The sequence below is a fragment of the Malus domestica genome, chromosome 04 (genome assembly GCF_042453785.1).
Source record: "Malus domestica chromosome 04, GDT2T_hap1".
Classification (NCBI taxonomy): domain Eukaryota; kingdom Viridiplantae; phylum Streptophyta; class Magnoliopsida; order Rosales; family Rosaceae; genus Malus; species Malus domestica.
The window spans coordinates 22,862,430-22,888,333 of NC_091664.1; the positions used below are offsets into that span (position 1 = coordinate 22,862,430).

Below are 25,904 nucleotides of genomic sequence, written 5' to 3' on the forward strand. Positions count from 1 at the left end.
AAATGAAGGATTTTAATGGATTTGAAGGAATAATAAAGTGATTTTGAGAAATTAGACATCTTTTCTAAGATTTCAAATGAACTCAATTAAAATTCACAAGAAGTCTATGGAACTATATTAAGTTGAAAATTAGAGTACACATAACGAACGAACGGATAAACGACAAATAAAATTCACATAGAGTTTATGGAACTGCATTAAGTTGAAAATCAGAGTACGTATAACGACGAACAAGCAAATAAAATAAACAAATACAAAACTACAAATATTATTAAAAATGAAGAAACAATAGTACAAGATTCGCCAAAAGAGTTACATAACTCGTAAGGCTATGCGACCAACTAATTCTAAACTGACTTACAAAACATGCTATCTATAGAAATCTCTAATAAGCAAAAAATACGAAATCCTAATTTCAATGGGTTAGACCCAAATTCTAAACTAACTAGAAAATACAAACAATTAATTAAAAAAAAAAAGAAAAAGAAAAGTACAAACACACTAAACTTCTATTTTTGTTCAACTTCTTAAATGTAATCTATATCCAGGCGTAAGCGAAGAGAACCACGGCCCGGTGCCGAAGAAGAATTGATTCAGCCACTACCATACCACCTGTAAGTTATCTGTTTGCAGAACATCCGATTTTCTGAAAACTTGGATTTCAACTTGGAATTTCTGTCTAATTCTACACTTTCCGTTGCCACAAGCATGTTGATTTCGCTGGGGGTTTTCTGAAATTAGTTGATTGCCGTAGTGCCTGGAAATTGTTTGATCATATGCCTCTGTGAGAATTTGATTAGGTTTTTGGAAAGGGCATCATATTTTTCTCTATTGGATCCGACCACCGCCTTGAGGAGTCACTACGATGGCGCGCAAGCGTAAGCTCCAGGCACCTACAAGTTGTGAATCTGAAGGAACTTGTTCTGAAAGTGGAATGGACCGATTTAGTGATCTTCCGGAGGAAGTTGTTCATCGGATTCTTTCCTTCCTCAATTTCAAAGACCTCACTCGAGTGGGTGCTGTATCCAAAAGATGCAGACAAGTTCGTCTCTCAGTTCCGGTGGTGAATTTTGGTACAGATGAGCGGACAGGCATAAAAAAAATGGATTTAGGGAGGATGATGACTTCTTTTGATCGGTACTTGCTCGATCGTGGTCCTAACAGGTTGCAGCGAGTCTGCATCTGCTTGAGTGTCTGTAAAAGTGAAACAACGAAGAAAGTTTCTGATGACCATTCTCGAGTGCTCAAGTGGATTCGTAATGCAGTAAGGTGTAATGTTGAAGAGCTTGATCTCTATTTCTCACACCGTGTTACTAGTACGTTCTCGTTGCCATCTTTCATCTTCCATTCTCAATCTTTGCGCTCCTTATCGGTGTCCTCAGGTGTAAGCATTTTGGAGGTTGTTGAAGCGCCGTCTCTATCCTTTTCTAGTAATCTCCATTACTTATCATTGAGTTCTGTTAAAATAGTGGACGACATGGTTTTCAAATGGATCTCATGCTGCTGCAAGTGCCTTAAGGAATTACGTCTTGTTTCTATCAATGGTATACCAAATATCTCCATTGAAAGTTCGTCGTTGGTTAACTTTTATGTTTTCGATTGTGGTGACGTACATCTTATTATATCGGGTCAGAAACTTGAATATATAGATATGGAGTGGGGTGGTTACGATGCATTTACGAGCAGAAAAAGCACAATTAGCAACACATCATTGAAGATTTTTGCTCCAAATCTTAAAACTTTGAAATGGAAAGGCGAATTGAGGAATAGCCAAAGTCTGGGAAATTTAAAGAGTTTGGAAGAAGTTGAGATTTTCTTAGCGCCTCTGAAAAATGAGTTCGACAAAGTATTGGAGGTTCTTTGCAGTATATGTTCGGCAAAAGTTATTACCATAAACGAGGAGACCATTAAGGTAAAGTTCACTTATTCTCCGGACGTTTTTCGTAAAAACACTATAAATAATCTTGTGAATTGACTCTTGAGAGTGTTTTCACTTTTCAATCATGGAGATTGCATTCTTATTGTGATGTTATATTTGATGTGATATTTGTGAGATGAAGTAACTTAAACAGCATTAGACTTTAATTTTTTGACAAATTAATGATCATATTAATTAAGATTGTGATAATTCTTGTGTTCTTTCTATGTAATTAAGATTTTTTTCTTGAAAACTTGCAGGCTCTGTACAAGGAAGGTTCCACGACAACACTAATATTGGATAATATTTTAAACTTGAGCATACATTGTGAGAACTTGAATAACAGGCTTGTTCCTGCAATGGTCTCTCTTCTTAGGAGAATGCCTAATCTCAATATTTTGTGCATAAAGACTAGCTGTGAGAATTTGACTCCTGAAAAAGTAAGAAAGCCTATTTTGCCTATTGATCTCCCTCTCACGCATTTTTCTTTTTCTAATTTTTAGAATCATTTGCTAATAAATTAGGGTGACCTTATCGATTTCTTAAGAAAACCCTCCTATTAAACAATGAAAACTCAAAATTTAGCCTAGATTAAATGACAGCAAAAGGGTTAGCTAGTTTCTTTTAATTTTTTTAATTTTTTTTATGTAGCGATATATTTTCACTATGCATAATAGTTAGTTTTGTAATATATTGGTGTAACTTACATGTTTTTACATTTCCTTTTAGAATGGGTTGGGTCAATAACATGTAAATTTGGTGAATTTGTGGAATAGTTGGGTTAGTCAGAGTCACAGAAAAGTTAATTTGTTTTTGAATTACTTCGTGTTTATTTGGTGCTTTTGAATTAATTTTTTTTTATGTCTTTAGGCAAGTCTCTCCAGTAAGGAATGCTGGAAACTGCAAAACCTTGTTTTCATTCATCAGCTTAAGGAGGTAAGCATAGAGAATTCCTATGGGTCTAATGAAATTGAGTTTGCAATGTATGTTCTGTGAGAATTTGGTTCCCGGAACAGTAAGTGAAAGTCTATGTTGCCTATTAATCTCCCTCTTGCGCACACGACACACATTTTTCTTGTGCTAATTTGTAGAATCATTTTCTTATAATTTAGGGAAACTTTATTTAAACCCAACAATTTCTTAAGAAAACCCTCCTATTAAAAGAATTAAAAGTCAAAATGTAACCTTAGAGTAAATAGCAGCAAAAGGGTTAGCTAGTTTCTTTTAATGTTCTACTTTTTATGTAGTGAGGATTTGGGGTAAGTCACACAATTGGGAAATCATAATAAGTAAGTATTGAACTCGCAATCCAAGTAAGTTAAACTTGAGACATCTCACTTACAAGTTAGAGAAGAATATCGCTAGACCGTAGTGCTATTGGCCATAAGACAAGCTAGTTTGAAAAAGACAACTCTGAAACTGCTATCAATATTCACAAACTCCTCATAGTCATCGCTTATCTCCAACTAAAAATCCTAAGTCCTAAGTGAAACTTGTATAATCTCTGCCCTAGCTTCATTACAGTGTAAATAAATAAGTTAAGACAAATTAAACATAATCTCAAATTGCATTTTGTTGGTCTTCAAATGAGATATGAATATAATTTTTGAGTTTGACAAATCAGCACTTAATGTGGAATGTACCATGTACTTCATCAATCTAGAGGTTTGGCAGTGTGGTACCGTACATCCTTCTTCGGGTTTAATGGGGTTAGTTTTGGAATATATTGCGTGTACTTGCATATTTTTACGTTCCTTGTTGGAGGGGGTTTAGATCAACATATTAAGTTTGGCGAGTTTATGGAATAGTTGGGTTAAACAGAGGCACCCACAACTTATCGTCAAAAGATGAATTTAGAAAGTTATGTTTCTATTTGGTAATTTTGAATAATTTGCTTCTTTTTTTTTTTTTTTTTTTTTTTTGCACAGCAAATTCATTTGTTTTTATGTTTTCAGGCAAGTCACTTTGGTAATGAATACTGGAAACTGCAAAACCTTGCTTTCATTCATCAGCTTAAGGAGGTAAGCATAGTGAATTCCTATGGATCTAATGAAATCGAGTTTGCAAGATATATTCTCGAGCGTGCTCAAAATTTGAAGAAAATGGTCATTGTTCATCGTGACGATGATGCTCCATCAAAAGTTGCTGGGATGGTGAGTAGGAGCAAGATGATTTCCAGTGCTTCCATTCTCATCCAGCAGGATCCACACAGGATTTACAGAATTTGTGGTCCGGGATCTTATATTTTGTATTCGGGACCTGATATATTGAAATCTGGGATAGTGACTATGAGCTCTTAGACACTTAGCAAATAAGAGAGATTTTCGGGTTCTAGAAGGTAGAAGGTTTGATTTTTTTTTTTTTTAAGGGTAAATAAAAAAACATTTCGTACGTCTTTTAACAGTTTGCACGAGTAGAAATCAAACTCAAGGTGCAACTGAGAACCAGCTTTTGGAATTAAACCAAGATTAGATTACAACTCTCATGTTGCATTACATTAATTGACAGGATATTTTTCTCTTGCTTCACACAAACCTAATTTGTCTAGCAAGGCACAAAAAATAATAATATTGAAATAAGGGTTACATTTTTGTTCCTAGAGACATTGCACTTGCAATGAATTCACGTATTGGTTTGAAACTTTGCACTCGAAAAATACTCATTACAACAAAAGGAAACATGGTCACCTATTTCAAGATATCGTTCTAATCGAAATTACCCATAACAAAATAAAATAAAATAAATCTTAGATTGGTTGCACAAAATATAATCTCAAAGAATTCCTTAAGCTATCAAGTCCAAAGCCAAACCAAAAAAATCATCAAATGTGCACAAAATATAATCTCAAAGAATCCATTAAGCCATCATGTCCAAAACCAAACCAAAAACATTATCTAAGCACATCTCCAAATTTTGTGGGTTAAATTTTTTGCCCGAGATTATTAAAAAATGAATTTAAGATCATTTTTTAAGTAACTTTTTGTTAAAACAATTTTATGCAGACTATCCTAATTTAATTTTATGAACATTTTAACTTAAAAATATTTCGATTCCAATAAATATTGAAAAACCACCAAACTGACATCATGAAACTCTTGTAACACTATGAAAGAATATGAAATACATGAAAGAATTGTTTTTAATTATTTTAGTTGTTGGAAGTTTGAACCGTCACATCTTTTTTTATTACCGTTGGATACGATGATATTATATTTTAGCCATTGAATTCAATGAATTTATAAATATAAAACTAAAAAAAATACACATATATGATGGCTCAGCCCACTAACTCAGGGAGAATCTAACCCAAATTTGACCCAAGGGTTGGAGTAAGTTGGGGTAGGCTTACAAATTAAAATTTGAGTTTTATTCAAAGGAGTAGGTCTAAAGCAAATGTTCGTAGTCTGCAATAAAAAAATTCACATTATTGCTTGGAATGAACTACCAGATAGCAATCCTATCTAGATTAGATGTCTCCCAGTCCATGATTAGGGTAAAATCCTAAGAAATCTTTGAAGGAAATTCATATAAATCTTGATAAATCCACGAAAGAAATTCATACAAATCCATAGAAATCTATATTAGAAATCCATATAAATCTGACGAAATCTATATAGAATTGAGAATCTTTTAAAATCCTTTGAAATTTATCACTTAAAAAAATCTATTAAAATCCCGTGAAATCTATATAGAATGGATGTGAAGATAATTTTACATTTTGAATTAGGTTTGAGAGGGTAGTTTAGGTAATAAATTTGAGTTTAAAAAGATATTAATTCTTTAATAAAAAATAATATAAATGAAAAGAGTAAGTTAGATGTAGAAAAAATTTAGTTGAATTCAAATAAAATTTTCCTTTTACCTCTCTCTGGATTTTGTGATATATAAAATTACCAAAAAGCGAAAAAATTATTTTCCTTGGACACTGTTGGTTTTGTAACCATCGGATTCGATTTTCTATTTGAGATCGGACTCCTAGGTCTTCAATGTCGACGGGTGAGTGAAAGGTACTGGCTTCCGCGCTCTGTGGGGGCGCGTCGACGTTCATATAAAGCTTCAACTCTCCTTCTGCTTGAGCTCGTCGGCGACGAAGTGGATGGGCTACAAATACTGCCGCAGAATCCGCCGCTTATCGGCTTTCCGGACCTTCAACACCAAATTTCTACTCCCGCCGCCGTTCTAAAAGGGAGGAGGGGATTGAATTTTGATCATAAGTGATTTGTTTGCGGAACATTACTTTTCCGAAAACTCTGATTTCAAGTTGGATTTCTGTCTAATTGTACACCTTGGTGATTGTGGTAGGGCCTGGAAAGTGTTTGATAGAATGCTTCTGTGAGAATTTAATTAGGTATTTGGCAAGGGCATCCTCTTTATCTCTAGTAGCTCCGACCACCGCCTTCAGGAGTCACTATGATGGGGCGCAAGCTTAAGCTCCGGACATCTCCATGTTGTGAAGATGAAGGAACTTGTTCTGAAAGTGGAGTAGACAGATTTAGTGTTCTTCCGGAGGAAGTTGCTCATCATATTCTTTCCTTCCTCAATTTCAAAGACCTCACTCGAGTAGGTGTTCTGTCCAAAAGATGGAGACAATTTCATCTCTCAGTTCTGGTAGTGGATTTTGGTACAAATCGGTGGACAGATATAAAACAAGTGGATTTGGCGAGGATGATGACTTCTTTTGATAGATACTTGCTTGATCGTGGTAATAACAGGATGCAGCGAGTCCGCATCGGCTTGAGTTCCTATGTAAATGAAACAGCGGAGAAAGTCTCTGATGACCATTCTCAAGCAATCAAGTGGATTCGTAATGCAGTAAGGTGTAATGTTGAAGAGCTTGATCTCTATTTCTCACACATTGTTAGTACGAGTACGTTGTCGATGCCATCTTTCATCTTCCATTCTCAATCTTTGTGCTCTCTTTCGGTGTCCTTGAATACATTCATTTCGGAGGTTGTTGAAGTGCCATGTTTATCCTTTTCTAGTAATCTCTGTTACTTATCATTGAGTTCTGTCAAAATAGTACACGAGAGGATTTTCAAATGGATCTCATGTTGCTGCAAATGCCTTCCGGAATTACGTCTTATTTCTATAGACAACTATAACGTCTTATTTCTATAGACGACAACTACAACAACAACAACAACAAAGCCTTTTCCCACTAAGTGGGGTCGGCTATATGAATCCTAGAACGCCATTGCACTCGGTTTTGTGTCATGTCCTCCGTTAGATCCAAGTACTCAAGTCTTTTCTTAGGGTCTCTTCCAAAGTTTTCCTAGGTCTTCCTCTACCCCTTCGGCCCTGAACCTCTATCTCGTAGTCACATTTTCGAACCGGAGCGTCAGTAGGCCTTCTTTGCACATGTCCAAACCATCGAAACCGATTTTCTCTCATATTTCCTTCAATTTTGGCTACTCCTACTTTACCTCGGATATCCTCATTCCCAATCTTATCCTTTCTCGTGTGCCCATACATCCCACGAAGCATCCTCATCGCCGCTACACTCATTTTGTGTACGTGTTGATGCTTCACCGCCCAACATTCTGTGCCATACAACATCGCTGGCCTTATTGCCGTCCTATAAAATTTTCCATTGAGCTTCAGTGGCCTACGACGGTCACACAACACGCCGGATGCACTCTTACACTACATCTATCCAGCTTGTATTTTATGGTTGAGATCTCCATCTAATTCTCCGTTCTCTTGCAAGATAGATCCTAGGTAGCGAAAACAGTCACTTTTTGTGATCTTCGCTAGATTGCTCCGGTCATTAGTGTGGATAAGTATATAAATGGATAGAGATAGGAAAGCAAACACAAGATGTACGTGGTTCACCCAGATTGGCTACGTCCACGGAATAGAGGAGTTCTCATTAATTGTGAAGGGTTTACACAAGTACATAGGTTCAAGTTCTCCTTTAGTGAGTACAAGTGAATGATTTAGTACAAATGACATTAGGAAATATTGTGGGAGAATGATCTTGTAACCACGAAACTTCTAAGTACCGGAGTGTGGTATCGTCTTGACTTGCCTTATCTGTCTCATAGGTAGATGTGACATTTTCTCTGGAAGTACTCTTCCTCCATCCAGGGGTGGTATCTGTAACTGGTGGAGATGCACAAGGTAGTGTATCAATTTCACTTGAAGCTTACTTGTAGTTTCAGGCTTGGTCAAGCGCGATACAAACCATGTAGTAGGAGTCCCCCAAGTCGCCGAGCTAGGGGATCTGCTGAAAGAGGTGACAGACAAGGTAAGCAATCAGAGCTCTGGCTGATTGTTCACATTCTCCCTATCTTGCAGGCAGCATGAAGGATAAAGAGAAGAAAAATGAGAAGAGATGATACGGGATACTTTTGCTTTTAAAGAAGTAACTTTCCACAGACTTATTCTTGAACTGGGCTGGAGGGTTTTCTGGTTTCCTCCAGAGTATAAGGCCGACTGAAGAATTTGAGGGTCAAAACAAGTCCATCAAATCTAGAGTACGTTCGACCCTGCTGATATGGGATACTTTTGCTTTTGACAGAGTAGTGGATGTATCGGCACGTGTGCTGTTACGCTTGTCTCCACATGCTTCCTTGTATCCTTCTCACTTGCCCTATCTGTTCCTCAGGCAGATGTGGTATCTTCCCTGGAAGCATAAGATGTTGAAGATGAGTACTCAAGAGCAATGCCAGGTAAGTAATCAGGTAAGGGGTTCCAGGCAGTCAGTTCCTGGCTGGAAGCTTGATTCCAAGTGCTGACTGATTGCTCTCTTTCTCCTTGTCTTGCAGGTAAGAACAAGGCCAAAGGAAAAGACAGGGAAAAAGCATGATATGGGATACTCTTGCTTTTAACCCTGATGATATGAGATATTCTTGCTCTAGTATAGCTTGTTTACAGAGGTATTATCGGGGGGAAAGAAAGCTGAATATTTCGAAAGGCTTCGTTGGGAGTGCCCTCTCAGATAAGAGGAAGGGTTGGGCATTTTTGCAGGTCTGCCTGTCCATTGGGGATGGAGGTCGACATATATAGGAGTCTCCCTAACATCAAGTAATAATGCTATTCATTTACCCTGATTGGTCATAGCACGGTAGTGGGAGCTGCCAGCTTCACATGTTTTAACTTTGTTAGAGCACTTTGAAAAAGTGGTCTGTGGTATCTGGAAAGCTGATGTTACGTGTGAAGATTAGAGACAAGCTTTATCTAAGGAGATCCAGCTCTTGAAGTTGGGAAAGTGGTGCCTCTTCGGTTTTCGAACAAGCAATCCTGTCAGGGATCTGGCTCTCAAGATTCGGAGAACGATGCCTCTTCGATTTTTGAGAAAGCAATCTGCTGGGGGTCTGGCTCTCAAGATTCGGAGAGCGGTGTCTCTTCGATTTTTGAGAAAGTAATAATGTTGGGAGTCTGGCTCTCGAGATTCGGAGGGCGGTGCCTCCTCGATTTTGGAGCAAGCAATTTTGTTGGGAGTGTTTTCTCGAATGTGAGTAAAGGTTGGGCATGTTTGCTAGTCTACCTTGCCACGAAGCACAGAGGTTGACACACAGGGACTTTCCAATTATCCAGCAGTGGTACTGTTCCTTTACCCTCTCTTCGATTTTTGATAATCATGTTGGGAGTCTGGCTCTCGAGATTTGGAGGGCGGTGCCTCTTCGATTTTGGAGCAAGCAGTTTTGTTGGGAGTGTTTCTCGAATGTGAGTAAAGATTGGGCATGTTTGCTAGTCTACCTTGCCACGAAGCACAGAGGTTGACATACAAGGACTTTCCAATTATCCAGCAGTGGTACTGTTTCTTTACCCTCTCTTCGATTTTTGAGAAAGTAATCATGTTGGGAGTCTGGCTCTCGAGATTCAGAGGACGGTGCCTCTTCGATTTTGGAGCAAGCAATCTTGTTGGGAGTGTTTTCTCGAATGTGAGTAAAGGTTGGGCATGTTTGCTAGTCTACCTTGCCACGAAGCACAGAGGTTGACACATCAGGACTTTTCAATTATCCAGCAGTGGTACTGTTCCTTTACCCTTGTGGGTAATAATATGGTAGCTAGAGTTTCAAAATTTATGTGTCTAAACTTTGTTAGTGTTGTTTCTTTGCTATTCTTGGTCAGAGCGATGTAGTGGGAGCTGCAAACTTCACGTGTCTCAACTTTGTCAGAGAACTTTGGCAAAGTTATCTGTGGTACCCATGAGCTACTGTTGCGTGTGGGAAGTGGGTGATTGAACAGTACGATTCATGTGCTTTCTACTTCGCCAGAAATCTTCGACAGAATGCCCATAATTTCCGCAAAGCTGAGTGTGCGTGTGAAAAGTGCTGACAAGGCTGGAAAAGTAGGTGCCTCTTCGATTTCTGAGATCGGCCCTCGTGGTCTCTGAGCAGCCCAGCTTTTGAAAAAGCAAGCCTCTTCGATTTCTGAGATCGGCCTTCGTGGTCTTTGAGCAGCCCAGCTTTTGAGAAAACAAACGCCTCTTCGATTTCTGAAATCGACCATCGTGGTCTCTGAGCAGCCCAGCTTTTGAGAAAGCAAACGCCTCTTCGATTTCTGAGCAGGCACCTCTTCGATTTCTGAAGCTTCGTCGAGTGTAGATTTTTATAGGGGCTGACATTAAGTTTCAAAGCACACTTGAATATCCACCAGTAGAAGCTCCATTCTTGCACTTCTAAGATCTTGATTTGTCCGACCTCTTCTCTCTTCAACACCTTTGAAAATGTCTGGCCCCTCCGATCGTCGTTTTGACTTGAACCTTGTTGAAGAGGCAGCCTCGCCTTCTCCAGACAATATATGGCGCCCATCCTTCGTCTCCCCTACTGGTCCTCTTACCGTTAGGGATTCCGTGATGAAGAATGATATGACCGCTGCGGTAGTGGCCAGGAACCTTCTCACTCCCAAAGATAACAGACTACTTTCCAAACGGTCTGATGAGTTGGCGGTTAAGGATTCTCTGGCTCTCAGTGTTCAGTGTGCAAGTTCTGTGTCTAATATGGCCCAACGCCTATTTGCTCGAACCCGCCAAGTTGAATCATTGGCGGCTGAAGTGATGAGTCTCAAACAGGAGATTAGAGGGCTCAAGCATGATAATAAACAGTTGCACCGGCTCGCACATGACTATGCTACAAACATGAAGAGGAAGCTTGACCAGATGAAGGAATCTGATGGTTAGGTTTTACTTGATCATCAGAGATTTGTGGGTTTGTTCCAAAGGCATTTATTGCCTTCGTCTTCTGGGGCTGTACCGCGTAATGAAGCTCCAAATGATCAACCTCTGATACCTTCTCATTCTAGGGTTCTGTCCAGTACTGAGGCTCCGACTGATCCCCCTCCGGTGCCTTCTCTTTCTGGGGCTCTACCGACTGCTGAGACTTCTCCTAAGCAACCTTTGTGAAGGCTCCCTCTTGTTTGTTTATTTTGACTCAAGTATATGTACATATTTGTAACTTATCGGGGATATCAATAAATAAGTTTTCCTTCATTTCAACGTATTGTGTTAAATACACCAAAGCCTTCTTCGCTAAGTTCTTGAATTTTCTTTTGTTGAAGCTTGTATGTTGAAGCTTTGTGAGTGGAGCATGTAGGTTGAGGTAGTGTTCCTTTAATTTCCCGAGTGAGGAAAACTTCTCGGTTTGAGACTTGGAAAATCCAAGTCACTGAGTGGGATCGGCTATATGAATCTTAGAACGCCATTGTGTTCTGTCCTGTGTCATGTCCTCTGTTAGATCAAGTACTCTAAGTCTTTTCTTAGGGTCTCTTCCAAAGTTTTCCTAGGTCTTCCTCTACCCCTTCGGCCCTGAACCTCTGTCCCATAGTCGCATCTTCTAATCGGAGCGTCAGTAGGCCTTCTTTGTGCATGTCCAAACCACCGTAACCGATTTTCTCTCATCTTTCCTTCAATTTCGGCTACTCCTACTTTACCCCGGATATCCTCATTCCTAATCTTATTATTTCTCGTGTGCCCACACATCCAACGAAGCATCCTCATCTCCGCTACACCCATTTTGTGTACGTGTTGATGCTTCACCGCCCAACATTCTGTGCCATACAGCATCGCCGGCTTTATTGCCGTCCTATAAAATTTTCCCTTGAGCTTCAGTGGCATACGGCGGTCACACAACACGCCGGATGCACTCTTCCACTTCATCCATCCAGCTTGTATTCTATGGTTGAGATCTCCATCTAATTCTTTGTTCTTTTGCAAGATAGATCCTAGGTAACGAAAACGGTCGCTCTTTGGTATTTCTTGATCTCCGATCCTCACCCCTAACTCGTTTTGGCCTCAATTTGCACTGAACTTGCACTCCATATATTCTGTCTTTGATCGGTTTAGACGAAGACCTTTAGATTCCAACACTTCTCTCCAAAGGTTAAGCTTTGCATTTACCCCTTCCTGAGTTTCATCTATCAACACTATATCGTCTGCGAAAAGCATACACCAAGGAATATCATCTTGAATATGTCCTGTTAACTCATCCATTACCAATGCAAAAAGGTAAGGACTTAAGGATGAGTCTTGATGTAATCCTACAGTTATGGGAAAGCTTTCGGTTTGTCCTTCATGAGTTCTTACGGCAGTCTTTGCTCCTTCATACATATCCTGTATAGCTTGGATATATGCTACTCGTACTCCTTTCTTCTCTAAAATCCTCTAAAGAATGTCTCTTGGGACCCTATCATACGCTTTTTCCAAATCTATAAAGACCATGTGTAAATCCTTTTTCCCATCTCTATATCTTTCCATCAATCTTCGTAAGAGATAGATTGCCTCCATGGTTGAGTGCCCTGGCATGAACCCGAATTTGTTGTCCGAAACCCGTGTCTCATGCCTCAATCTATGCTCAATGACTCTCTCCCAGAGCTTCATTGTATGACTCATTAGCTCAATACCCCTATAGTTCATGCAATTTTGTACATCGCCCTTATTCTTGTAGATAGGCACCAAAGTGCTCGTTCGCCACTCATTTGGCATATTCTTCGTTTTCAAAATCCTATTGAAAAGGTCAGTGAGCCATGTTATACCTGTCTCTCCCAAAACTTTCCACACTTCGATTGGTATATCGTCTGGGCCTACTGCTTTTCTATGCTTCATCTTCTTCAAAGCTACAACCACTTCTTCCTTCTGGATTCTACGATAAAAAGAGTAATTTCTACACTCTTCTGAGTTACTCAACTCCCCTAAAGAAGCACTCCTTTCATGTCCTTCATTGAAAAGATTATGAAAATAACATTTCCATCTGTCTTTAACCGCGTTCTCTGTAGCAAGAACCTTTCCATCCTCATCCTTGATGCACCTCACTTGGTTTAGGTCCCTTGTCTTCTTTTCCCTTGCTCTAGCTAGTTTATAGATATCCAACTCTCCTTCTTTGGTATCTAGTCGCTTATACATATCGTCATAAGCCGCTAACTTAGCTTCTCTCATAGCTTTCTTCGCCTCTTGCTTCGCTTTTCTATACCTTTCACAATTTTCATCGGTCCTATCCTTGTACAAGGCTTTACAACATTCCTTCTTAGCCTTCACCTTTGTTTGTACCTCCTCATTCCACCACCAAGATTCCTTTTGGTGTGGGGCAAAGCCCTTAGACTCTCCTAATACCTCTTTTGCTACTTTTCGGATACAACTAGCCATGGAATCCCACATTTGGTTAGCTTCCCCCTCTCTATCCCACACACACTGGGTGATTACTTTCTCTTTGAAAATGGCTTGTTTTTCTTCTTTTAGATTCCACCATCTAGTCCTTGGGCACTTCCAAGTCTTGTTCTTTTTTCTCACTCTTTTGATATGTACATCCATCACCAACAAGCGATGTTGATTAGCCACGCTCTCTCCTGGTATAACTTTGCAATCCTTACAAGTTATACGATCCCCTTTCCTCATCCATCTTACTGTATCGGGTTAGAAACTTGAAAAGATAGATATGGACTGGGGTGGTTACGATGTATTTGCCAGCAGAGAAAGCACAAATAGCAACACATCATTGAAGATTTTTGCTCCAAATCTTAAAACTTTGAAATGGAAAGGGGAGTTGAGGAATAGCCAAAGTCTGGGACGTTTAGAGAGTTTGGAAGCAGTTGAGATTTTATTAGAGCCTCCGAAAAATGAGTTTGACAAAGTCTAGGAGGTTCTTCGCAGTATATGCTTGGCAAAAGTTCTTATTATAAACGGGAAGCCCATTAAGGTAAAGTTCACTCTATTCTCCTGACGTTTTTCATATTAATCTCCCTCTCACGCACACGACACACATTTTTCTTGTGCTAATTTGTAGAATCTTTTTCGTATAAATTAGGGCGGCTTTATTTACACCCAACAATATCTTAAGAAAACCCCCTATTAAAAGAATGAAAACTCAAAATTTAACCTAGATTAAATGACGGCAAAAGGGTTAGCTAGTTTCCTTTTATGTTATATTTTTTATGTAGCGATTTATTGTTAGTGGGTGGGCTACTGCTAGACCATGGTACTAGCGGCCATAATAATTAGGTATTGAACTTGTTTTCCAAGTAAGTCAGTTTTGAGAAACCTCACTAACAAGTTAGAGAAGAATATTGCTAGACCGTAGTGCTATTTGACATAAGATTACAACTATGAAATTGCTTTAAAATATCAAGAAACTCAACATAGTCATGACTTATCTCAAACTAAAAATCCTATATGAAACTTATATTAATCTCTCACTAGATTCATTATGTTGTAAGGAAATAAGTTAAAACAAATCAAATAATAGCCTCTCAAATTGTGTTTTGTGGGTCTTCAAATGAGATATGAATATAATTTTCGAGCTTGATTTCAAATTTATTTGTTTTTCATAAAACATGTTTGACAAACCAGCACTACATGCATAATCTAACATCTAGCGGAAATCATTATAAAGGTTTGGCAGTGTGCCTACCGTAAACCCTTTGGGTGTATAATGGGGGTAGTTTTGGAATATATTGCGTGTAACTTACATATTTTTACATTTCCTTTTAGAGGGGGTTGGGTCAATAACATATAAAGTTGGTGAATTTATGGAATAGTTGGGTTAAACAGAGTCGCACAAAAGTTCATTTGTTTTTAATTACTTTGCATTTATTTGGTGATTTTGAATTAAATTGTTTTATGTCGTCAGGCAAGTCACTTTGGTAATGAATACTGGAAACTGCAAAAGCTTGCTTTCATTCACCAGCTCAAGGAGGTAAGCATAGAGAATTCCTATGGGTCTAATGAAATCGAGTTTCAAAGGTATATTCTCGAGCGTGCTCAAAATTTGAAAAAAATGGTCATTGTTCATCGTGATGAAAATGCTCCATCAAAAGTTGCTGGGATGATGCGTAGGAGCAGGATGATTTCCAATGCTTCAGTTCACATTCGGCAGGACCTAGACTACATCTACACTCTCTCTGGTCCGGGGATCCCACATAGCTATTTTGATGTCTCACATAGAGATTCACATAGCTTTTGAAATCGACATGTATATTGACAGGATATTTCTCTAGTAATATTTGCTTGATATTTCTCTCATGCAGCATTTGAATCTGGTGATGTTCTTAATCGATCATGCCACCAACGATTAACAGATTAGATCACCAAGATGTATGCAGCTACTTTGAAGAACAATCTTGGGTTCTCGCGCACATAAATGTCTCGGGAAACCAAGATCAAAGAATTTACATGATTTCGATCAAAAATGCAATTTCGTCAAGGTTTTTTTTATTAGCATCCCACTTACTGTTGAATACACCCCACATTCAAATTTGATATTAAATGATTTATACACTCTACCATGCAATGCTAATTTTGGCCTTATTAGGTTTAAAAAAAAAAAAAAATTTCTAAATAAACCCCAAATCACTTTTAAGGTATTATTTATCTACTTTTTTTGTCTTCCCAACAAATGCAAGCAAAATGATGAAACTGCCGGATTAGAACTTGAATGGAGTGCGAAGAAATTAACGATATTTCCTTATGTATGTCGTCTCACGGCATAACCCCAATTTAAAGAAATGATAATAGTAATAAAATAGCTAAACACAATCTCTGTTATGCAATTCAACACCAATAAATAAATATGTTTTTTTTTCATACATCTGAAAATGCAATGAAACTACATCAACATTCAGCTACGTTTTTGCCAATCTGGGCAAAGTCCTAGTCCATTCACATTACAAGAGACCCTATGATTATTCTCCATTCCCTTGCTGCTTTTACCCTCGAATTTTTGTCATTAAACCTCAGCGTATTACCTCGTCTGCCACCTTCAACAGAGTCTCAGTAGCCACATCTTCCTCCAATATTGATTGTGACTGAGTATTATAAGACGTGAAGAATGTGGGGGTGTATAAAAAATGTGGAGTGTACATAGAAAATGTAAGGTGTATGTTGAGAATGGGGGTGGGAGGGTAATATGGGAAAGTAAATGGGGTGTATTAAGATAAATTTTAATTGAAAAAGTAAATGTGGGGTGTATTAAGTATATGGGGTTTATTCAACAATATGTGAGGTGTAAATATAATAAGCCTTTCATGCCATTTCTTCTAATATCTGCAGTTCAGGCATGGGAGGAGACGGTGTGTTCACATAGGAAGGTGCAACTAACAAAATGCATGCTTAATAACGTGTCCTAAGCTTTCTATGATCTAAGATAAATTTCTGATAAGGTCGGTAAACGGCTAAAAACATTAATACGTATTGGCGAAATGTAAGTTGAAAGTTTCTAAAAACAAATCTAATTACGTAAAAATGTATACAAAAGTAATAACCATCTCAAAAGCTAAAACCTAATACTTTTGTATGAAATTTCTTCTTTTAATTTCAAATTGATAGACTTTTCAAAACCAAAATTTGAGGAATTCTTATTAAAATTTGAATATTTTTGCCGCATGCTCATTTAGGCTTGGCCCGCCATGGTTGTAAAAGCCCAGCCCATGAGAAAACCTAATTATGTAAAAAGGCAACAAAATATAAAGGATTGTTAACCCTAAACCCTAGGGGGGAGTTCCTTGTGTCTTACGTATTACACTCATCTATTTACTCTTCCTGCGAGACTTGATAGTCGAAGAAGAATTGATTCAGCCACTACCACCTGTAAGTGATTCGTTTGCAGAATATACGAGTTTTCCAAAAGCTCTTATTCCAATTAGGATTTCTGTCTAATTTTACACTTTTGATTTTTGAAAAACTGGTGGGCTTGTTGATTTCTAGGGTTTCCTGAAATTTAGTTGATTGTGGTAGTGCCTGGAAAGTGTTTGATAGAATCCCTCTATGAGAATTTAATTAGGTATTTGGCAAGGACATCCTGTTTAGCTGTAAACGTTTTTTGACTATGTAGTTTTGATATAATGTTGCAATTGTTGGTTGCAGGAAAGGATTATCTCTGGTAGATCGTAAAAGAATTGTGCTCGATTACTGAGCTTCTTTTCATTTTCTGTTTATATAGAACTTTACAAGTATAGTTAATTAGAACTTTACAGGTATAGTGAATATTTCACATGGATACATTGCATCAATGTTTCTGCATCTGAGTATGGGCAGCATTTGTTTAATGCATGCGTGGGCAGCATTTGTTTAATGCATCTGCATCTGAGTATGGGCAGCATTTGTTTAATGCATGCGTGGGCAGCATTTGTTTAATGCATGCGTTGAGTGTATTGTAGAGTCATTCACATGGGCAGCATTTGTTTAATGCATGCGTTGTATGTATTGCAGAGTCATGCAGAGTCATTCACAACACTTGGTTTATCACACCCCCGCAAGCTGAGCGGTTGCCGGCTAACGGGAAGCTTGGAAAGAAGATAATTGAAACGATAAGTGGACAATCCTTTGGTCAGGAAATCAGCAAGTTGATCTTGCGTAGCAACATAACCAACTTGTAATTCCTGGCGTGTGACCTTTTCCTGAATGTAATGATAATCGACTTCGACATGGCGAGTGCGGGCATGAAAGACAGGGTTTGAGGCAAGGGAGATTGCAGAAATATTATCACACCACACCTTTGGAGGAGATAGATGAAGATGCAGGTCTTTGAAGAGCTTACGAAACCAAGAAATAGTAGCTGCAGTTATGGCAAGTTGTCTGTATTCTGATTCTGTGTTAGAGCGAGACACTCCTTTTTGTTTCTTAGAACTCTAGGACACAAGGTTTGGACCAAGAAATATACAGTACCCGCCAGTGGATTTGCGATCATCCGGATCTCCTGCATAATCAGAGTCGGCAAAGGCAGTGAGGGTGAGAGGTCCAGGTTTATACACAAGGCCATGATCTGGTGTGGACTTCAAATAGCGAAGTATTCTTTTAACAGCAATCCAGTGTGTTGTGGTTGGTTGATGCATGAACTGGCAAACCTGGTTGACAGAGAAGGCAATATCAGGACGGGTGAAAGTGAGATATTGGAGTGCACCCACTACACTCCGGAACTTAGTAATATCTTGTAATGGTTCGCCGTCATATAAGCTGAGACGTTTGCCACTGACTGCAGGAGTGGAGACAGGTTTACAGGCCACCATGTTTGTACGGTGAAGCAAATCAGAAATATATTTAGACTGTGAGAGATGAATGCCATTACTAGAGCGATGAACCTCCATACCCAAAAAATAATGGAGAGGACCAAGATCTTTCATTGAAAAAACCGAGCCCATGTCCTTGATCAAGGTGTTTATACACTGAATGTTGTTGCCTGTGATAAGGATGTCATCTACATAGATTAATAAGTAAATACGAATTAAACCATGACAATACACAAAGAGAGATGAATCTGCTTGGGAGGCCACGAAACCCAGGTGTTCCAGATGATTAGAAAAACATTGGAACCATGCCCTAGGGCCTGTTTAAGACCATACAGAGAGCACCGCAATTTACAGACATGTGTGGGATATTGAGGATCAACAAAACCTATAGGTTGTTTCATGTAAACTTCATCAGATATTGAACCATGTAAAAATGCATTTTGAACATCCAGTTGGCGTATAGGCCATGAAAAATGAACAGCCATAGCAATAATAAGGCGGATGGTTGAGTGTGTCACCACTGGACTGAAAGTTTCTCCATAATCAAGACCTGGTTGTTGATGAAAACCATTGGCCACAAGACGAGCCTTAAACCTGTCAATCGACCCATCAGACTTTCGTTTAATACGAAAAACCCATTTATTTGGTAATACATTCATGGTAGGATTATAAGGTACCAAAGACCATGTGCCCGCCCGTTGTAGGGCATTGAATTCATCAGCCATAGATGTCCTCCATTCTTGAAATTTATTGGCTTGACTGTAGCAGGTAGGTTCAGACATAGCAGTGATGGTGGAAGTATGGGCATACTTAGGGTTAGGTTTAGAAATGCCAGCTTTTGCATGTGTAACCATAGGATGGATGGTTGGGGGGGCTATAGTGATTGGGGTTGTCGAAATGGGAGGGAGTAGTATGGTATGGCGGGATGAGTGTAAAGATGATTGGATGGGAGAAGAAGTAGGAGTCAAAGGGTGGGTGATAGAGACGGGTGAGGGAAAGTGATTGTCTGAAAAAGTGTTGGAATGGGTGAGGGAAGTATGGGATAGAGTAGGATGAGATGGCGAATTTTGTGGGGATGGAAAAGTGAGTTCAGATGTCCCAAGAGGAACAGGATTGCTATCATGCAGAGAGGATGAGACGGGAGTAACACTGAGATTGTCATGAAATGGAAAACAATTTTCATCAAAAATAACATGTTTAGACATGAAGACACGACCTGTGCATGGGTCAAGACATCTATACCCTAATTGATTTTGAGAATAACCTAAGAAAACACATTTCTTGGAACGAAAATGCAATTTGTTTGACATGTATGGACGTAGGTATGGAAAGCAAGCACACCCAAAAACCTTAAAAAAATCATAAGATGGTTCTCGATTAAACAATTTTGTGTATGGAGAAGTTAATTTCAAAACTTTAGTTGGCAGTCGATTAATCAAAAAATTAGCAGTATGTAGAGCTTCAGCCCAATAGGTTTGTGGCATGGATGCATGAGCAAGAAGAGTGAGACCAGTTTCAACCAAATGACGATGTTTTCGTTCTGCCATACCGTTTTGTTCAGGATGGTGAGGGCATGTATATTGATGATGAATGCCATGTTTTTTCAAATAAGATTTGAAAGTTTTGTTAATATATTCTCCTCCACCATCCGTTTGAAAAGTTTGGATTTTTGTTTGAAATTTATTCTCCATTTCAGTTTGAAATTTAATAAATGTTGAGAACACATCAGATTTTAGTTTTAATGGATAAAGCCATGTATATCGTGAATAATCATCAATGAAAATCACATAATAGCGAAAACCAAAAATTGACAAAGTAGGGGACGTCCAGACATCAGAATGAATAAGTTGTAAAGGAAAATGAGAAATAGAATTTGATGGGGAAAATGGCAATTTCTTGCTTTTGCCCAGAGGGCATGAATGACAGACAGAATTAAAATGGTGCCTAGTAAGAGGCACTTTGCTAGAGGAAGCTAAATGCTTTAAAATAAATAACGAAGGATGACCGAGTCTAGAGTGCCAAATACGATCATCAACCTTGACTCCCATGCACGAAAACAGTCCATGTCTTTTAATGGAATTAAAACTTGAATAAGGATAAACACTAGTGTTACTCCGGCCTGATAAAAGGATCCTCCCCGAGCGGATATCCTGAACACGGAAGAAATTAGGATGAAGGACAAAGAAACAGTCATTGTCAGAAGAGAATTGATTGATAGATAATATATTTTGAGAGGCATCAGGGCAATATAAAGTATTTTTAAGAGTATAGGATTTAGTAGGAGAGTAAATAAAAGAGGTGCCTATGTGGGAAATGTGCAAACCTTGACCACCATTAACACCACCGACTTGATCTATGCCTGTGTACTCCTGTGCATTTGTAAGTTGTCCAGGATCATTAGTAATATGTGTGTTCTCTCCAGAGTCCAGAAGCCATGTTGTGGGAGCATGAGATGCAGACTGGGGTACACGGGTTGACTGTGCAGCAAGGGCTGTGAGACGAGCACTTGGAACACGGCCTTCATAAGAAGTATTCATACGGTTGTAACAGTCAATGGCAGAGTGACCATTACGACGACAAATCTGACAGCGAAGTGGTGGACGATCAGACGAAGAGGGACCTGCACCAAGGATACCGCCATGGGGACGTCCTGGATGAGGAGCAGCAGCAACATGTGGGCGAGCCTGATTGCCACTACGAGGATGGACAGCACCACGGCCTCCACCACGGGCAAAGCCTGCATGAGCAGTCTGCCGACGTCCACGATTAGCAAACATGGCAGTCAAGACAGGAGTGTCTCCAGACAAATTGAAGGTAAGGTGACGAGCTTCAGCACTGAGCAGCAGTGCTTCCAAAGCAGCATACGAAATAGGATTTTCTCGGGCTTGAATGGAGGCGACTGTGTTCTCATACAGTGGTCCAACATTATTCATGATCGTGGCAATTAAGTTCGAGTCAGCAATGGGAGAACCAGATAAGGCTAACTGATCAGCCAAGGTGTTGAGTTTGTCCAAATAATCGGCAATACTGAGATCACCACGCCGGAGATTGAGAAGTTCCCCGCGGAGTTGAATAACACGATTGTGGGAGGAAGGTGCATATCGGTCCTGTAAAGCCTTCCAGGCCTCGGCAGCACTAACACATTTGACGACAACATGCATAACAGGAGGAGAGAGAGAACTAGTCAGCCATGATAGAACCATCTGGTCAGTTTGGATCCAAGGTTCGAAGAGAGGATTGATGGTGTCAGTGAGTTGACCATCATCATTCAGTTGATGAGCAGAAGGGCACTGAGAAGTGCCATCAACATATGGCATCAAACTGCGACTGCGAAGAAGGGGAACAAACTGGGCACGCCACAAGGGATAATTATGGCGATCAAGTTTTAGAGGAAGAAATGCAGAAACATTAGTGAGGGCAGCGGAAGAAGACATTGTATTTGGAAGAGAAATATGTTGTAAGACTTGGAAAAGGGATGATACCATAAAAGAATTGTGCTCGATTACTGAGCTTCTTTTCATTTTCTGTTTATATAGAACTTTACAAGTATAGTTAATTAGAACTTTACAGGTATAGTGAATATTTCACATGGATACACTGCATCAATGTTTCTGCATCTGAGTATGGGCAGCATTTGTTTAATGCATGCGTGGGCAGCATTTGTTTAATGCATCTGCATCTGAGTATGGGCAGCATTTGTTTAATGCATGCGTTGAGTGTATTGCAGAGTCATTCACATGGGCAGCATTTGTTTAATGCATGTGTTGTATGTATTGCAGAGTCATGCAGAGTCATTCACAACACTTGGTTTATCAGATCGGGCCTTGAGGAGTCACTGCGATGGGGAGCAAGCGTAAGCTCCGGGCATCTACAAGTTGTCAAGCTGAAGGAACTTCCTCCGAAAGTGGAATAGACAGATTTAGTGATCTTCCGGAGGAAGTTGCTCATCATATTCTTTCCTTCCTCAATTTCAAAGACTACACTCGAGTGGGTGCTCTGTCCAAAAGATGCAGACAAATTCATCTATCAGCTCCGGAAATGGATTTTGGTGCAATTTCAGAAGTTATTATTATGAACGAGAAGACCATTAAGGTAAAGTTCATTCTATTCTCCGGACGTTTTTGGTAAAAACAGTATAAAATAATCTCATGACTTGAGAGTTTTCACTTTTCAATCATGGAGATTGCATTCTTATTATGATGGCATACTTGTGATATTTGTGAGACTTGTTGGGAAATGTAAGTTCTTATTTACACGCAAGTTCTGTCCGATGAAGGAACTTAAAAAGCATTTGAATTTATGGAAAAACTTGCAGGCGCTCTACCAGGAAGGCTCCAAGCCAACACGAATATGGGATAAAATTCAGAACTTGAGTATACATTGTGAGAGCTTGAATAACAAGCTTGTTCCTGCAGTGGTATCTCTTCTTAGGAGAATGCCTAATCTGAATATTTTGTGCATAAAGACTAGCTGTGAGAAGTTGGCTCCAGAAAAAGTAAGTGAAAGTCTATGTTGCCTATTCATCTCCGTCTCACGCACACGACACATTTTTCTTGTGCTAATTTGTAGAATCATTTGCTTATAAATTAGGGCGGCTTTATTACAAGCCAAAAATTTCTTAAGAATTCCATCCTATTAAAAGAATGAAAACTCGAAATTTAAACTAGATTAAATAACAGCAAAAGTGTTAGCTAGTTTCTTTATATTTATTTTTGACGTAGTGATATATTGTCAGTGGATGGGGTATTGATAGGTTGAACTCGTCTTCCAAGTAAGTCAAATTTGAGAGATCTCACTTACAAGTTAGAGAAGAAATTGCTAGACCGAAGTGCTAGTTGACTATAAAACTACTAGCAAATATCTAGAAAATCAATATAGTCATCACTTATCTCCAACTAAAAATCCAAACTAAAACTTATATTAATCTCTCACTAGATTCATTATAGTGTAAGAAAATAAGTTAAAACAAGTCAAATAACAGCCTGTCAAATTGAGTTTTGTGGTTCTTCAAATGAGATATTAATATAATTTTCTAGCTTGATATCAACTTTATTTGTTTTTCATTAAACATGTTTGACAAACCAGCACTGAATGCGTATAATGGTATTAGTTTTGGAATATTGCGTGTGACTTGCATTTTTTTTACATTTCCTTTTAGAGGGGGTTGGGTCAATAACATATAATGTCGGTGAATTTATGGAATAGTTGGGTTAAACAGCACACACAAATTATCGTGAAAAAATGGCAAAGGTATATGTATTTATTTGGTGATTTTGAATTAATTTGTTTTTATGTTTTTAGGCAAGTCACTTTGGTAATGAATACTGGAAACTGCAAAACCTTGCTTTCATTTACCAGCTTAAGGAGGTAAGCATAGAGAATTCCTATGGGTCTAATGAAATCGAGTTTGCAAGGTATATTCTCGACCATGCTCGAAATTTGAGGAAAATGGTTATTGCTTATCGTGATCAAAATGCTCCATCAAAAATTGTTGGGATGGTGAATAGGTGCAATAGGATTTCCACTCCTGTAGTTATCATTCGGCAGATCTAGACGACACCTACACAATCTCTTATCATGGTCCGGTTATCTTACAGACCGATTTTGATAGTTCATATTGTGATTCGGAGATCTCAGATAGAGAATTAACTTATTGAGCAAGCAAAGGGTTTTTTGGGATAGAAAAGGAAGAACGTTTGATATTTAAAGAAAAAAACATTATATATGTTCTTGTCATAGTACATTACATTAATAGGACATTTCTACAATATTTCTTTTGTAATATCTCTTTACAATTTGCATCACCCAAACCTAAATTGTCTTGCAAGGCACAAAAATTAATAATTTGGGATTAAAAGAAATCAAGAGCTCTTATTCCTTCTTTCATAATTTCTCTCATATACTTCTCATCCATCATTTCCCTCACATTCCTTCTTTATATATATCTCAAATATAAAAAATTGGGTTGTGCCACACTATTGGCCAACCACTAACTTGCTATTAAACTCAACACAAATATAATACATCGAAGTTAAGAATTCATACTTACAAGTGAAGAGGGATACCACTAAATTATAGTACTAGTACGTAATCAAATCAAAAATTAGGAACAAAATAATTATCAAACAGACAAATAAAGTTATTTTAATTAATGGGCCAATAAACAAGGTCGAGGAATTGAACCAGTAGGATGAATTGGGTCAATGGGTCAATAAACCTTAAGGCTATATGTTGGTAATTTCAATTTGAGATCCTGAGCCTCTACATTTAAACTTTGTTAATTTACCTGCATTTCATTGTATTTTAGCCATTAGATCAATTTATTGATTAAAAGCTTTACGCGTCAACTACAATTAACTATAGTTTTTAGAAAAAATAAAAATAAATAAAAAATCTCCCTATCAAAGACTAAATGTAACGATTTTTACAATAGCTTGCCGAAATACGGATAGATGCAGAAAGTCTAAATATAGATGCTCGGAATCCTTCCTATTGTATATGTTGTGTTTTCAATATGCTCCGCTATTAGAGGGTGGCTATATTTAGTGTGGGTGTATATATGGTAATATGTGTGAAGAGATCTACTCCAATGAGTCACAGGCTTCATAAAATTTCAGCCATTGCTTGCTGAAGAAGTAACCAACTCAGCCACCACCCACTGTAAGTGTTTGATGAGAATTTTATCAAATATTTGCAATGTCATTCTCGTGTGTGTGTATATAGTCAGCCAGTTATGACAAGTTGTTATAACAGTTGGTTGCTGAGAATGATTCTTTCTAGTATCTCCACGCCACGCCTTCAACTGTCACTATTATGGGTTGCAACTCGCAATAGTAAGTTTCGGGTATTAGCAAGTTGTAAAGCTCAAGGAAGTTCTGAAAGTGGAATAGACAGATTTAGTGATCTTCCGGATGAAGTTGCTAAACAGATTTGTTCTGTTAATTGTAATTTAGGCAAGGGAGGAGCTGGTGTGTTCGCATAGGAAGGTGTAACTGAAGTGGTAAAACTGTAGGACAAAAGCTTAAGAGAAAATACCTAATTCTAAAGTCTAACCCTTTAAAAATATCACATATAATTGGAGTTCAAAGAATTTTAGAATTATTTATCTTTTTTGTAAACTCTTTTAGGGAGTATAATTAGAGTTTAAAATCAGAGTACGCATTACGGACGGATGAACAAGCGACGAATAAAATTCACATGAAGTACATAGAACAATATTAAGTTGAAAATTAGATTACGCATAATGAATGAACGAACAAAAGAACAAACGGAAAAACGAAAAACCGATTACAAAGCTACAAATATTATTGAAAACAAACAATCAGTACTACAAAGATTCGTCAAAAAAGCTACATAACTCGTAAGACTATGTGACGAGCTTATTCTAAACTGAATTACAAAACATGCTATTTATAGATAATTAAATCTTAATAGTCAATAAATACAAAACCCTAATACTAACGGCCTATACTTAGAGCCTATATCTAGGCGTAAGCAAACAGAACCACGCCCCGGTTCATTGACGACTCCATAGCAGAAGAAGAAGTGA

The 25,904-nt window shown here is 38.4% G+C and overlaps 1 protein-coding gene across 4 annotated transcripts; it reads left to right on the forward strand.

Moving 5' to 3' along the window:
* Positions 1-44: 44 nt before the first annotated feature.
* LOC103408469 (F-box/LRR-repeat protein At3g58900-like) lies at positions 45-23,923 on the forward strand. Of its 4 annotated transcripts, none has more exons than XM_070820641.1 (5): positions 59-1,912; positions 2,179-2,358; positions 2,789-2,854; positions 14,983-15,061; positions 15,100-15,374. In XM_070820641.1, the coding sequence occupies exons 1-5, from the start codon at positions 866-868 to the stop codon at positions 15,147-15,149; spliced, it is 1,422 nt and encodes a 473-aa protein (XP_070676742.1). In that variant the 5' UTR covers positions 59-865; the 3' UTR covers positions 15,150-15,374. The 4 variants fall into 4 exon arrangements, with proteins under 4 accessions (XP_070676741.1, XP_070676740.1, XP_070676742.1 ...); XM_029101236.2 differs by lacking the exons at positions 14,983-15,061; positions 15,100-15,374 and adding an exon at positions 3,874-4,397 and having other exon boundaries at positions 70-614; positions 801-1,912; XM_070820640.1 differs by lacking the exons at positions 14,983-15,061; positions 15,100-15,374 and adding an exon at positions 23,657-23,923 and having other exon boundaries at positions 45-1,912.
* The last annotated feature ends 1,981 nt before the right edge of the window (positions 23,924-25,904 follow it).